Source organism: Petromyzon marinus, unplaced genomic scaffold, assembly GCF_048934315.1.
Source record: "Petromyzon marinus isolate PM22_M1 ecotype Great Lakes invasive population unplaced genomic scaffold, UKy_Petmar_22M1.pri1.0 PM_Scaffold_285, whole genome shotgun sequence".
NCBI lineage: Eukaryota > Metazoa > Chordata > Hyperoartia > Petromyzontiformes > Petromyzontidae > Petromyzon > Petromyzon marinus.
Genome location: NW_027423263.1, coordinates 92,251 through 107,147, shown reverse-complemented (window position 1 = coordinate 107,147; position 14,897 = coordinate 92,251). Strand labels below are relative to the sequence as shown.

Here is a 14,897-nt window from a genome sequence, read left to right as displayed (position 1 = left end):
TCGGGGACGATGCCAATCCCAGCCGCAAGCGATGATGAAATTCTCGCTTGCAACTTTCATCAGATAACTGAGACCAGGCCACTTTAGGTTGGAATGGGGTCCTGGGTGTACACCCACCACCGGAGTGGAAGAATGGTAGGCGCATCTTACAGATGACTAGTCGATGGTCAGAGGGCAGATCAGCTCCACGGTAGGTCCTGGTGTCAAGGACATGGGCTCGCATTCGCTGGTCCGTCACTATGTAGTCCAGCAGATGTTCTTGCTTGGACCCGGCATGCATCCATGATGTTGTGTGGATGCGCCGATGCCGGAACAGCGTGTTGGTAATTACAAGCCCATGGGCTGCACAAAAATCTAGCAGCCTCCTACCGTTGTTATTGAGCTGATCTGGCCCATGCCCTCCAATCACTCCAGACCAGGTGCCAGTATCATGACCAACTCGGGCATTGAAGTCACCCAACATGATGACTCTATCCCGAGGGGCCACTTTAGCCAGCACCTGTGACAGGAGGTCATAGAAGGCATCTGACTCATCGGCTTTGCCTGCATCCCTCCACGGATGTTCATCTTCGGTGGGGGCATAAGTAACCACGACCACCATTCCTCGCCTCCGGTTGATGGGAAGGCGAGCCCAAAGTAGCCTGGGGCTTACAGCTTCCCACACCTCACCGCCACGCTCCCACGCCCCCTTCATTCTTTTGTTCAAAAGAAGACCCACACCCTGTTGTTTGGCAGTCTGCTGCCCCGAGTAGAGGACTGTCCACCCCTCATGGTGGCAGGAGCCAGAGCCGGTCCACCGGACCTCCTGAATGCCGCATAGATCCAGGCGGTACCGGTCCAGCTCCCGACAGAGGAGTGGCAGCCTCTCCTCTGCAGTGAGCGTTCGAACATTCCACGTGGCCAACCGTAGTGGCTTTTCGTTGTTTCTGGAGTAGCCCCGTGGGTAGGTATTCAATCTCCTGGCTCCGCCAATTGGGGTTTGGCCAGGAGACGTCATAGACGCCTGGCCCCCCGGGGCCTCCGGCACAAGCTTAGTTGTTACATATTTCAGTTTAATTCGTAGTTTCGTGGTAATTAATTGAAGGTGGAGGGGTTACCAGCCCCTCGCACCCGTCCAGAGCCCCCGTTTAGCCCCTGTGGTGGACACATATGCCATGAGGGGAGGAGCCAATCAAACTTGGATCTCCCCCCACAGCGCTGTCCACGACAGAGTTGCCCGTCCGGCACCGCGAGGAGGTAGGGGGTTGTTTTGCCGGACAGACACACACACACTCTAACACACACACTCTAACACACCAACACACACACACTCTAACACACCAACACACAGACACTCACACACACAGACACACACACTCTAACACACCAACACACAGACACACACACACACACAGACACACAGACACACACACTCTAACACACACAGACACACACACACACAGACACACACACACTCTAACACACCAACACACAGACACTCACACACACAGACACACACACACACTAACAACAACCGCCATTCGCCAATAAGTGGCGGTGACGTCACAACGACGCTTGTGCCAGGCTATGTGCACCCTGAGGCCACGTGAAGTGTCGAACGCCCGCTGGCAGGAGGTCACGGGGCAGACCCAGCAGGTGCCACGGGTCGACTGACTGAGATGACTGGCTGATGCACCACCTGTGCCCCCTCCACCTCCTCCACCCCCACCTCCTCCATCCCCTCCACCTCGCCCACCCCCACCTCCTCCACCCGTTCCACCTCCTCTACCTCCACCCCCACCACCCCCTCCACCCCCTCCACCTCCTCCACCTCCTCCACCCCCACCGAGGAGGTGAGCTGATGATGATGATAACGATGATGACGTCACCGGCACTCTGCAGGGAGGCGAGCGAGGAGGTGAGCGAGGAGGTGATGACGTCACCTGCACTCTGCAGGGAGGCTAGTGACGTGAGCGAGGAGGTGATGACGTGAGCGACGAGGTGATGACGTCACCTGCACTCTACAGGGAGGTGAGCGAGGAGGTGATGACGTCACCTGCACTCTGCAGGGAGGCGAGTGACGTGAGCGAGGAGGTGATGACGTCACCTGCACTCTGCAGGGACGTGAGCGAGGTGATGACGTCACCTGCACTCTGCAGGGAGGTGAGGAAGGAGGTGAGCGAGGAGGTGATGACGTGAGCGAGGAGGTGATGACGTCACCGGCACTCTGCAGGGAGGCGAGTGACGTGAGCGAGGAGGTGATGACGTGAGCGAGGAGGTGATGACGTCACCAGCACTCTGCAGGGAGGTGAGTGACGTGAGCGAGGAGGTGATGACGTCACCAGCACTCTGCAGGGAGGCGAGTGACGTGAGCGAGGAGGTGATGATGTGAGCGAGGAGGTGATGACGTCACCTGCACCCTGCAGGGAGGTGAGCGAGGAGGTGAGCGAGGAGGTGAGCGAGGAGGTGAGCGAGGAGGTGAGCTCACGGTGACGATGATGACGTCGTCACCTGGAGTCCGCAGGGAGGTGAGGAAGGAGGTGAGCGACGAGGTGGATGGCGACGAGGTGGAGGAGTGGGACGCCACTTGACCCATCCCCTGCTCCATGTAGCACTCCACAAATCCAAGCAGCTGTGACAATGCGGGGGTCACGCGGGGGTCACGCGGGGGTCACGCGGGGGTCACGCGGGGGTCACGCGGGGGTCACGCGGGGGGGGGGGGTTGTTGCTAGGGGGTTGTCGCTAGGGGATTGTCGCTAAGGGGTTGTCGCTAGGGGGTTGTCGCTAGGGGGTTGTCGCTAGGGGTTGTCGCTAGGGGGTTGTCGCTAGGGGGTTGTCGCTAGGGGGTTGTCGCTAGGGGGTTGTCGCTAGGGGGTTGTTGCTAGGGGGTGGTCGCTAGGGGGTTGTTGCTAGGGGGTTGTTGCCAGGGAGTTGTTGCTAGGGGGTTGTTGCTAGGGGGTTGTTGCTAGGGGTTGTCGCTAGGGGGTTGTCGCTAGGGGATTGTTGCTAGGGGGTTGTCGCTAGGGGGTTGTCGCTAGGGGGTTGTCGCTAGGGGGTTGTCGCTAGGGGGTTGTTGCTAGGGGGTGGTCACTAGGGGGTTGTCGCTAGGGGGTTGTTGCTAGGGAGTTGTTGCTAGGGGGTTGTTGCTAGGGGGTTGTTGCTAGGGGTTGTCGCTAGGGGGTTGTCGCTAGGGGATTGTTGCTAGGGGATTGTTGCTAGGGGATTGTCGCTAGGGGGTTGTCGCTAGGGGATTGTTGCTAGGGGATTGTTGCTAGGGGATTGTTGCTAGGGGATTGTTGATAGGGGGTTGTTGATAGGGGGTTGTCGCTAGGGGGTTGTTGCTAGGGGGTTGTTGCTAGGGGGTTGTCGCTAGGGGGTTGTCGCTAGGGGTTGTCGCTAGGGGGTTGTCGCTAGGGGGTTGTTGCTAGGGGGTTGTTGCTAGGGGGTTGTTGCTAGGGAGTTGTTGCTAAGGGGTTGTTGCTAGGGGGTTGTTGCTAGGGGTTGTCGCTAGGGGTTGTCGCTAGGGGGTTGTTGCTAGGGGGTTGTCGCTAGAGGGTTGTTGCTAGGGGGTTGTTGCTAGGGGGTTGTTGCTAGGGGGTTGTTGCTAGGGGGTTGTTGCTAGGGGGTTGTTGCTAGGGGGTTGTCGCTAGGGGGTTGTTGCTAGGGGGTTGTTGCTAGGGGGTTGTCGCTAGGGGGTTGTCGCTAGGGGTTGTCGCTAGGGGGTTGTTGCTAGGGGGTTGTTGCTAGGGGTTGTCGCTAGGGGGTTGTTGCTAGGGGGTTGTTGCTAGGGGGTTGTTGCTAGGGGGTTGTCGTTAGGGGGTTGTTGCTAGGGGTTGTCGCTAGGGGGTGGTCGCTAGGGGTTGTTGCTAGGGGGTTGTTGCTAGGGGGTTGTTGCTAGGGGGTTGTCGCTAGGGGGTTGTCGCTAGGGGGTTGTCGCTAGGGGTTATCGCTAGGGGTTGTCGCTAGGGGATTGTCGCTAGGGGTTGTTGCTAGGGGATTGTCGCTAGGGGGTTGTCGCTAGGTGGTTGTTGCTAGGTGGTTGTTGCTAGGGGGTTGTTGCTAGGGGATTGTCGATAGGGGGTTGTTGCTAGGGGTTGTCGCTAGGGGGTTGTCGCTAGGGGGTTGTTGCTAGGTGGTTGTCGCTAGGGGGTTGTCGCTAGGGGGTTGTTGCTAGGGGGTTGTTGCTAGGGGGTTGTTGCTAGGGGGTTGTTGCTAGGGAGTTGTCGCTAGGGGGCTGTCGCTAGACGGTTGTTGCTAGGGGGTTGTTGCTAGGGGATTGTTGCTAGGGGATTGTTGCTAGGGGGTTGTTGCTAGGGGGTTGTTGCTAGGGGGTTGTTGCTAGGGGGTTGTTGCTAGGGGGTTGTTGCTAGGTGGTTGTTGCTAGGGGGTTGTTGCTAGGGGTTGTCGCTAGGGGGGTGTTGCTAGGGGGTTGTTGCTAGGGGGTTGTCGCTAGGGGGTTGTTGCTAGGGGGTTGTTGCGAGGGGGTTGTTGCTAGGGGGTTGTTACTAGGGGTTGTTGCTAGGGGGTTGTTGCTAGGGGGTTGTTGTTAGGTTGTTGCTAGGGGGTTGTTGCTAGGGGGTTGTTGCTAGGGGGTTGTTGCTAGGGGTTGTTGCTAGGGGGTTGTTGCTAGGGGGTTGTTGCTAGGGGGTTGTTGCTAGGGGGTTGTCGCTAGGGGGTTGTCGCTAGGGGTTGTCGCTAGGGGGTTGTCGCTAGGGGGTTGTTGCTAGGGGGTTGTTGCTAGGGGGTTGTTGCTAGGGGGTTGTCGCTAGGGGGTTGTCGCTAGGGGGTTGTCGCTAGGGGGTTGTTGCTAGGGGGTTGTTGCTAGGGGGTTGTTGCTAAGGGGTTGTTGCTAGGGGGTTGTCGCTAGGGGTTGTCGCTAGGGGGTTGTTGCTAAGGGGTTGTTGCTAAGGGATTGTTGCTAGGGGGTTGTTGCTAGGGGTTGTTGCTAGGGGGTTGTTGCTAGGGGGTTGTTGCTAGGGGGTTGTTGCTAGAGGGCTGTTGCTAGGGAGTTGTTGCTAGGGGGTTGTTGCTAGGTGGTTGTTGCTAGGGGGTTGTTGCTAGGTGGTTGTTGCTAGGGGGTTGTTGCTAGAGGGTTGTTGCTAGGTGGTTATTGCTAGGGGGTTGTTGCTAGGGGGTTGTTGCTAGGGGGTTGTTGCTAGGGGGTTGTTGCTAGGGGGTTGTTGTTAGGAGGTTGTTGCTAGGGGGTTGTTGCTAGGGGTTGTTGCTAGGGGTTGTTGCTAGGGGGTTGTTGCTAGGGGGTTGTTGCTAGGGGGTTGTTGCTAGGGGGTTGTTGCTAGGGGGTTGTTGCTAGGGGTTGTCGCTAGGGGTTGTCGCTAGGGGGTTGTCGCTAGAGGTTGTCGCTAGGGGTTGTCGCTAGGGGGTTGTCGCTAGGGGGTTGTTGCTAGGGGGTTGTTGCTAGGGGGTTGTTGCTAGGGGGTTGTCGCTAGGGGGTTGTTGCTAGGGGGTTGTTGCTAGGGGGTTGTTGCTAGGGGGTTGTCGCTAGGGGGTTGTCGCTAGGGGGTTGTTGCTAGGGGGTTGTTGCTAGGGGGTTGTTGCTAGGGCGTTGTTGCTAAGGCGTTGTTGCTAGGGGCTTGTCGCTAGGGGTTGTCGCTAGGGGGTTGTCGCTAAGGGGTTGTTGCTAGGGGATTGTTGCTAGGGGGTTGTTGCTAGGGGTTGTTGCTAGGGGGTTGTTGCTAGGGGGTTGTTGCTAGAGGGCTGTTGCTAGGGAGTTGTTGCTAGGGGGTTGTTGCTAGGGGGTTGTTGCTAGGTGGTTGTTGCTAGGTGGTTGTTGCTAGGGGGTTGTTGCTAGGGGGTTGTTGCTAGGGGGTTGTTGCTAGGGGGTTGTTGCTAGGGGGTTGTTGCTAGGCGGTTGTTGCTAGGGGGTGGTCGCTAGGGGGTTGTTGCTAGGGGGTTGTTGCTAGGTGGTTGTTGCTAGGCGGTTGTTGCTAGGGGGTGGTCGCTAGGTGGTTGTTGCTAGGGGGTTGTTGCTAGGTGGTTGTTGCGAGGGGGTTGTTTGCTAGGGGGTTGTTGCTAGGGGGTTGTTGCTAGGGGGTTGTCGCTAGGGGTTGTTGCTAGGGGGTTGTTGCTAGGGGTTGTTGCTAGGGGTTGTTGTTAGTAGGTTGTTGCTAGGGGGTTGTTGCTAGGTGGTTGTTGCTAGGTGGTTGTTGCTAGGGGGTTGTTGCTAGGGGGTTGTTGCTAGGGGGTTGTCGCTAGGGGTTGTTGCTAGGGGGTTGTTGCTAGGGGGTTGTTGCTACGGCGTTGTTGCTAGGGGTTGTTGCTAGGGGTTGTTGTTAGGTTGTTGCTAGGGGTTGTTGCTAGGGGGTTGTTGCAAGTGGGGTTGTTGCTAGGGCGTTGTTGCTAAGGGGTTGTTGCTAGGGGGTTGTCGCTAGGGGTTGTCGCTAGGGGGTTGTTGCTAAGGGGTTGTTGCTAGGGGATTGTTGCTAGGGGGTTGTTGCTAGGGGTTGTTGCTAGGGGGTTGTTGCTAGGGGGTTGTTGCTAGGGGGTTGTTGCTAGAGGGCTGTTGCTAGGGAGTTGTTGCTAGGGGGTTGTTGCTAGGGGGTTGTTGCTAGGTGGTTGTTGCTAGGGGGTTGTTGCTAGGGGGTTGTTGCTAGGGGGTTGTTGCTAGGGGGTTGTTGCTAGGCGGTTGTTGCTAGGGGGTGGTCGCTAGGGGGTTGTTGCTAGGGGGTTGTTGCTAGGGGGTTGTCGCTAGGGGGTTGTTGCTAGGGGTTGTCGCTAGGGGTTGTTGCTAGGGGATTGTCGCTAGGGGTTGTTGCTAGGGGATTGTCGCTAGGGGGTTGTTGCTAGGTGGTTGTTGCTAGGTGGTTGTTGCTAGGGGGTTGTTGCTAGGGGATTGTCGATAGGGGGTTGTTGCTAGGGGTTGTCGCTAGGGGGTTGTCGCTAGGGGGTTGTCGCTAGGTGGTTGTCGCTAGGGGGTTGTCGCTAGGGGGTTGTCGCTAGGGGGTTGTTGCTAGGGGGTTGTTGCTAGGGGGTTGTTGCTAGGGGGTTGTTGCTAGGGGGTTGTTGCTAGGGAGTTATTGCTAGGGGGTTGTTGCTAGGTGGTTGTTGCTAGGGGGTTGTTGCTAGGGGTTGTCGCTAGGGGGGTGTTGCTAGGGGGTTGTTGCTAGGGGGTTGTCGCTAGGGGGTTGTTGCTAGGGGGTTGTTGCGAGGGGGTTGTTGCTAGGGGGTTGTTGCTAGGGGTTGTTGCTAGGGGGTTGTTGCTAGGGGGTTGTTGTTAGGTTGTTGCTAGGGGGTTGTTGCTAGGGGGTTGTTGCTAGGGGTTGTTGCTAGGGGGTTGTTGCTAGGGGGTTGTTGCTAGGGGGTTGTCGCTAGGGGGTTGTCGCTAGGGGTTGTCGCTAGGGGGTTGTCGCTAGGGGGTTGTTGCTAGGGGGTTGTTGCTAGGGGGTTGTTGCTAGGGGGTTGTTGCTAGGGGGTTGTTGCTAGGGGGTTGTCGCTAGGGGGTTGTCGCTAGGGGGTTGTCGCTAGGGGGTTGTTGCTAGGGGGTTGTTGCTAAGGGGTTGTTGCTAAGGGGTTGTTGCTAGGGGTTGTCGCTAGGGGGTTGTCGCTAAGGGGTTGTTGCTAGGGGATTGTTGCTAGGGGGTTGTTGCTAGGGGTTGTTGCTAGGGGGTTGTTGCTAGGGGGTTGTTGCTAGGGGGTTGTTGCTAGGGGGTTGTTGCTAGAGGGCTGTTGCTAGGGGGTTGTCGCTAGGGGGTTGTCGCTAGGGGGTTGTCGCTAAGGGGTTGTTGCTAGGGGATTGTTGCTAGGGGGTTGTTGCTAGGGGTTGTTGCTAGGGGGTTGTTGCTAGGGGGTTGTTGCTAGGGGGTTGTTGCTAGGGGGTTGTTGCTAGAGGGCTGTTGCTAGGGAGTTGTTGCTAGGGGGTTGTTGCTAGGGGGTTGTTGCTAGGGGGTTGTTGCTAGGTGGTTGTTGCTAGGTGGTTGTTGCTAGGGGGTTATTGCTAGGGGGTTGTTGCTAGGGGGTTGTTGCTAGGGGGTTGTTGCTAGGGGGTTGTTGCTAGGCGGTTGTTGCTAGGGGGTGGTCGCTAGGGGGTTGTTGCTAGGGGGTTGTTGCTAGGTGGTTGTTGCTAGGCGGTTGTTGCTAGGCGGTTGTTGCTAGGGGGTGGTCGCTAGGTGGTTGTTGCTAGGGGGTTGTTGCTAGGTGGTTGTTGCGAGGGGGTTGTTGCTAGGGGGTTGTTGCTAGGGGGTTGTTGCTAGGGGGTTGTCGCTAGGGGTTGTTGCTAGGGGGTTGTTGCTAGGGGTTGTTGCTAGTGGTTGTTGTTAGTAGGTTGTTGCTAGGGGGTTGTTGCTAGGGGGTTGTTGCTAGGTGGTTGTTGCTAGGTGGTTGTTGCTAGGGGGTTGTTGCTAGGGGGTTGTTGCTAGGGGGTTGTCGCTAGGGGTTGTTGCTAGGGGGTTGTTGCTAGGGGGTTGTTGCTACGGGGTTGTTGCTAGGGGTTGTTGCTAGGAGTTGTTGTTAGGTTGTTGCTAGGGGTTGTTGCTAGGGGGTTGTTGCTAGGGGGTTGTTGCTAAGGGGTTGTTGCTAGGGGGTTGTCGCTAGGGGTTGTCGCTAGGGGGTTGTTGCTAAGGGATTGTTGCTAGGGGATTGTTGCTAGGGGTTTGTTGCTAGGGGTTGTTGCTAGGGGGTTGTTGCTAAGGGGTTGTTGCTAGGGGGTTGTTGCTAGAGGGCTGTTGCTAGGGAGTTGTTGCTAGGGGGTTGTTGCTAGGCGGTTGTTGCTAGGGGGTGGTCCCTAGGGGTTGTTGCTAGGGGGTTGTTGCTAGAGGGTTGTTGCTACGGGGTTGTTGCTAGGGGTTGTTGCTAGGGGTTGTTGTTAGGTTGTTGCTAGGGGTTGTTGCTAGGGGGTTGTTGCTAGGGGGTTGTTGCTAGGGGGTTGTTGCTAGGGCGTTGTTGCTAAGGGGTTGTTGCTAGGGGGTTGTCGCTAGGGGTTGTCGCTAGGGGGTTGTTGCTAAGGGATTGTTGCTAGGGGATTGTTGCTAGGGGTTTGTTGCTAGGGGTTGTTGCTAGGGGGTTGTTGCTAGGGGGTTGTTGCTAGGGGGTTGTTGCTAGAGGGCTGTTGCTAGGGAGTTGTTGCTAGGGGGTTGTTGCTAGGGGGTTGTTGCTAGGTGGTTGTTGCTAGGTGGTTGTTGCTAGGGGGTTGTTGCTAGGGGGTTGTTGCTAGGGGGTTGTTGCTAGGGGGTTGTTGCTAGGGGGTTGTTGCTAGGCGGTTGTTGCTAGGGGGTGGTCGCTAGGGGGTTGTTGCTAGGGGGTTGTTGCTAGGTGGTTGTTTCTAGGCGGTTGTTGCTAGGGGGTGGTCGCTAGGTGGTTGTTGCTAGGGGGTTGTTGCTAGGTGGTTGTTGCGAGGGGGTTGTTGCTAGGGGGTTGTTGCTAGGGGGTTGTTGCTAGGGGGTTGTCGCTAGGGGTTGTTGCTAGGGGGTTGTTGCTAGGGGTTGTTGCTAGGGGTTGTTGTTAGTAGGTTGTTGCTAGGGGGTTGTTGCTAGGGGGTTGTTGCTAGGTGGTTGTTGCTAGGTGGTTGTTGCTAGGGGGTTGTTGCTAGGGGGTTGTTGCTAGGGGGTTGTCGCTAGGGGTTGTTGCTAAGGGGTTGTTGCTAGGGGGTTGTTGCTACGGGGTTGTTGCTAGGAGTTGTTGTTAGGTTGTTGCTAGGGGTTGTTGCTAGGGGGTTGTTGCTAGGGGGTTGTTGCTAGGGGGTTGTTGCTAGGGGGTACCTTGTGGCCGACTTTGCTCTTCTCACAGTAGCGGTGGACCTGGTGTGGGGGGTAGAGACAACGCCATCATCACCATCACCCCCATCACCATCACCACCATCACCACTACCATCACCACCACCACCACCACCGCCACCACTACCACCACCATCACCACTACCACCACCATCACCACCATCATCACCATCACCACCATCACCATCATCACCATCACTACCACCACTACCATCACCACTAACAGCATCACCATCATCACCATCACCACCATCACCACTAACAGCATCACCATCACCCCCATCACCACTACCATCACCACCATCACCCCTATCACCATCACCATCACCACCATCACCCCTATCACCATCACCATCACCACCATCACTACCACCACCACCATCACCACTAACAGCATCACCATCACCACCATCACCACTAACAGCATCACCACCACCCCCATCACCACTACCATCACCACCATCACCCCTATCACCACTACCATCACCACCATCACTACCACCACCACCATCACCACTAAAAGCATCACCACCATTACCACCATCACCACTAACAGCATCACCATCATCACCATCACCACTAACAGCATCACCATCACCACCATCACCACTACCACCACCATCACCGTTAACAGCATCACCATCACCACCATCATCACCCCCATCACCACTACCACCGCCACCACCATCACCATCATCACCCCTATCACCACCCCATCACCACCACCACCACCACCACCACCACTTCCACCACCACTTCCACCACCACCACCATCACCACCATCACCCCCTCCCCCACCCCCATCACCCCCACCATCACCACCCCCATCACCACCTCCCCCACCATCACCCCTCCCCCTCCCACCTTGAACAAGTTGATGTTGTCAATCTGCGCTGCGAACAGGAAGTCATTGATCGACCTCACCTCTGTACCTGGACAGAGGGGTCACGGGGTCATCACAGGGGTCACAGCGTCAACGAGGGTCACGGGGTCATAGGGTCAGAACGGATCACGGGGTCATCAAAGGGGTCATAGGATCAGTGTTGGTCATGGGATCAGCGTGGGTCACGGGGTCATGGGGTCAGTGCGGGTCACGGCATCAGTGTGGGTCACCACAAGGGTCACTGGGTCATCGGGTCAGTGCAGGTCACGGGGGCAGCACAGGGGGTCACGGGGTCAAGAACTCTTACCTGGAGAGGTCAGCGTCTGGAGGTTGGGGTTGGCGCCGGTTTTTCCTGGGGGGGGGGGGGGGGTCAGGGGTCAGGGGTCAGGGGTCAGTGGGATTCAGGGGGGTGTGGGAGAAACGGTCACGGTGAGCGTGGTGGTGAGCGTGGTGGTGAGGGTGGTGGTGAGGGTGGTGGTGAGCGTGGTGGTGAGCGTGGTGGTGGTGAGCGTGGTGGTGAGCGTGCTGGTGAGCGTGGTGGTGAGCGTGGTGGTGAGCGTGGTGGTGAGCGTGGTGGTGAGCGTGGTGGTGAGGGTGGTGGTGAGCGTGATGGTGAGCGTGGTGATGGTGGTGAGGGTGGTGGTGAGCGTGCTGGTGAGCGTGGTGGTGAGCGTGGTGGTGAGCGTGCTGGTGAGGGTGGTGGTGAGCGTGATGGTGAGCGTAATGGTGAGCGTGATGGTGAGCGTGATGGTGAGCGTGGTGATGGTGGTGAGGGTGGTGGTGAGCGTGCTGGTGAGCGTGGTGGTGAGCGTGGTGGTGAGCGTGGTGGCGAGCGTGATGGTGAGCGTGGTGGTTGTGGTGAGGTTGGTGGTGAGCGTGCTGGTGAGCGTGGTGGTGAACATGGTGGTGAGTTTGGTGGTGAGCGTGATGGTGAGCGTGATGGTGAGCGTGCTGGTGAGCGTGGTGGTGAGCGTGGTAGTGGTGGTGAGGGTGGTGGTGAGCGTGCTGGTGAGCGTGGTGGTGAGCGTGGTGGTGAGCGTGATGGTGAGCGTGGTGGTGAGCGTGGTGGTGGTGAGGGTGGTGGTGAGCGTGGTGGTGAGCGTGGTGGTGAACGGGATGGTGAGCGTGGTGGTGAGCATGGTGGTGAGCGTGGTGGTGAGCGTGGTGGTGAGCGGGATGGTGAGCGTGCTGGTGAGGGTGGTGGTGAGCGTGGTGGTGAGCGTGATGGTGAGGGTGGTGGTGAGGGTGGTGGTGAGTGTGGTGGTGAGGGTGGTGGTGAGCGTGGTGGTGAGCGTGGTGGTGAGCGTGGTGGTGAGCATGGTGGTGGTGGTGGTGAGCGTGCTGGTGAGCGTGGTGGTGGTGAGGGTGGTGGTGAGCGTGCTGGTGAGCGTGATGATGGTGGTGAGGGTGGTGGTGAGCGTGCTGGTGAGCGTGGTGGTGAGCGTGGTGGTGAGCGTGGTGGTGGTGAGGGTGGTGGTGAGCGTGCTGGTGAGCGTGCTGGTGGTGAGCGTGGTGGTGAGCGTGGTGGTGAGCGTGCTGGTGAGCTGCTGGTGAGCGTGGTGGTGAGCGTGGTGGTGAGCGTGGTGGTGAGCGTGCTGGTGGGCGTGGTGGTGAGCGTGCTGGTGAGCGTGGTGGTGGTGAGGGTGGTGGTGAGCGTGGTGGTGAGCGTGGTGGTGAGCGTGGTGGTGAACGGGATGGTGAGCGTGGTGGTGAGCATGGTGGTGAGCGTGCTGGTGAGCGTGGTGGTGAGCGTGCTGGTGAGCATGGTGGTGAGCGTGGTGGTGAGTGTGGTGGTGAGCATGGTGGTGAGCGTGGTGGTGAGTGTGAGTGTTCCTCACCACCCAGTGTTTGCACGAGTCCGTCCAGCACAAACAGGATCTGCTTGATGTACATCACATTCTTAGCCTTGAGACGACTCCTGGACACACAGACACACACACAGACACACACACACACACAGACACACACACAGACACACACACATACATAGACACAAACACATAGACACACACACACGCAGACACACAGGCACACACACATACATAGACACAAACACATAGACACACACACACGCAGACACACAGGCACACACACAGACACACACACACAGACACACACACACAGACACACACACACACAGACATACACACACAGACACACACACACACAGACACACACAGACACACACAGATTCACCACACACACAGACTCACCACTACACACACAGACTCACCACACAAACACACACAGACTCACCACACAAACACACACAGACTCACCACTACACACACAGACTCACCACAGACAGACAGATTCACACACGCAGACTCACACACAGACTCACACACACACACAGACTCTCACACACACACACACAGACTCACCACACACACACACTCACAGTCTCACTACACACACACAGACTCACACACACACACAGACTCAGACTCTCTCACACACACACAGACTCAGACTCTCTCACACACACACAGACTCAGACTCTCTCACACACACACAGACTCTCACACACAGACTCTCACACACACACACAGACTCTCACACACACAGACTCTCACACACACACAGACTCACCACACACACACAGAGACACACACACAGACACACACACAGACTCACACACACATACACAGACACACACACAGACACACACACAGACACACATACACACAGACTCACACACACACAGACTCACGCGCACACACAGACTCACACACAGACACACACACAGACTCACACACGCGTGTGCGTGCAAGTCGCAGCGTTGGCCTCACCGGTAGCGATGCAGGTACTGTGTGAGCTGGGAGTGTGCACAGCACAGCTGCACACACACACACAGCACACACACACATACAGCACACACACATACAGCACACACACAGCACACACACAGCACACACACACACAGCACACACACACAGCACACACACACACAGCACATACACAGCACACACACAGCACACACACAGCACACACACAGCACACACACAGCACACACACAGCACACACACAGCACACACACACACAGCACACACAGACACACACAGACAGACACACACACACAGACAGACACACAGCACACACACACACAGCACACACACAGACACACACACAGCACACACACACACACAGACAGACACACACACACAAACACACACAGAAAGACACACACACACAGCACACACACACAGCACACACACACACAGCACACACACAGACAGACACACACACAGACAGACACACACACAGCACACACACACACAGCACACATGCAGCACACACACACAGCACACACACACGCAGCACACACACACACAGCACACACACACAGCGCACACACACACACAGCACACACACACACAGCACACACGCAGCACACACACACACAGAGCACACACACACAGCACACACACAGCACACACACACACACAGCACACACACACACAGCACACACACACACACAGCACACACGCAGCACACACACACACACAGCACACACACAGCACACACACAGCACACACACACACAGCACACACACCATATATATTACAAACACAAACACCCAGTGACCCAGTGACCCAGTAACTCAGTGACGCAATAACTCAGTGACCCAGTAACTCAGTGACCCAGTAACCCAATAACCAGTGACTCTGACCCAGTGACTCAGTGACTCAGTGACCCAGTAACTCAGTGACCCAGTAACCCAGTGACCCAGTAACCCAGTGACTCTGACCCAGTGACCCAGTGACCCAGTGACCCAGTAACCCTGTGACCCAGTAACCCAGTGACTCAGTAACCCAGTGACCCAGTAACCCAGTGACTCAGTAACCCAGTAACCCAGTGACTCAGTGACCCAGTGACTCAGTAACAGTGACCCCGTGACCCAGTGACCCAGCAACCCAGTGACTCAGTAACCCAGTGACCCAGTAACCCGGTGACCCAGTGATCCGGTGACCCGCTGACCTGAGATCCGGTGACGCGGGCGCTGTGTATGTCCGTGATGGTGTCCACCAGGTTGTGAGCTTCGTCAATCACCACCACCTGCCCCGCCAGGCGGGCGCCCGCCGCTCGCCGCGCGGCCGCGTTCAGCAGCGTGTGGTAGGGCAGCACCACCACCTGCGGCGGCACAACCACCACCACCACCACCACGTACAGCGGCACAACCACCACCACCACCACCACGTACAGCGGCACAACCACCACCACCACCACCACGTACAGCAGCACAACCAACACCACCACCACCACGTACAGCGGCACAACCAACACCACCACCACCACCACCACGTACA

At 57.5% G+C, this 14,897-nt stretch overlaps 1 protein-coding gene across 1 annotated transcript in view; it reads right to left on the bottom strand.

The window, feature by feature from the left end:
• LOC142923102 (ATP-dependent DNA helicase DDX11-like) overlaps positions 1–14,897 on the bottom strand; it is a 48,845-nt gene that overhangs the window by 17,785 nt on the left and 16,163 nt on the right. Inside the window, exons 6-12 of the mRNA XM_076064019.1 lie at positions 14,569–14,721; positions 13,380–13,426; positions 12,426–12,505; positions 10,895–10,939; positions 10,569–10,636; positions 9,690–9,728; positions 2,491–2,611 (exon numbers count right to left, since the gene is read on the bottom strand). Coding sequence (XP_075920134.1) covers positions 2,491–2,611; positions 9,690–9,728; positions 10,569–10,636; positions 10,895–10,939; positions 12,426–12,505; positions 13,380–13,426; positions 14,569–14,721 — 553 coding nt within the window. The remainder of the gene's footprint in view (positions 1–2,490; positions 2,612–9,689; positions 9,729–10,568; positions 10,637–10,894; positions 10,940–12,425; positions 12,506–13,379; positions 13,427–14,568; positions 14,722–14,897) is intronic.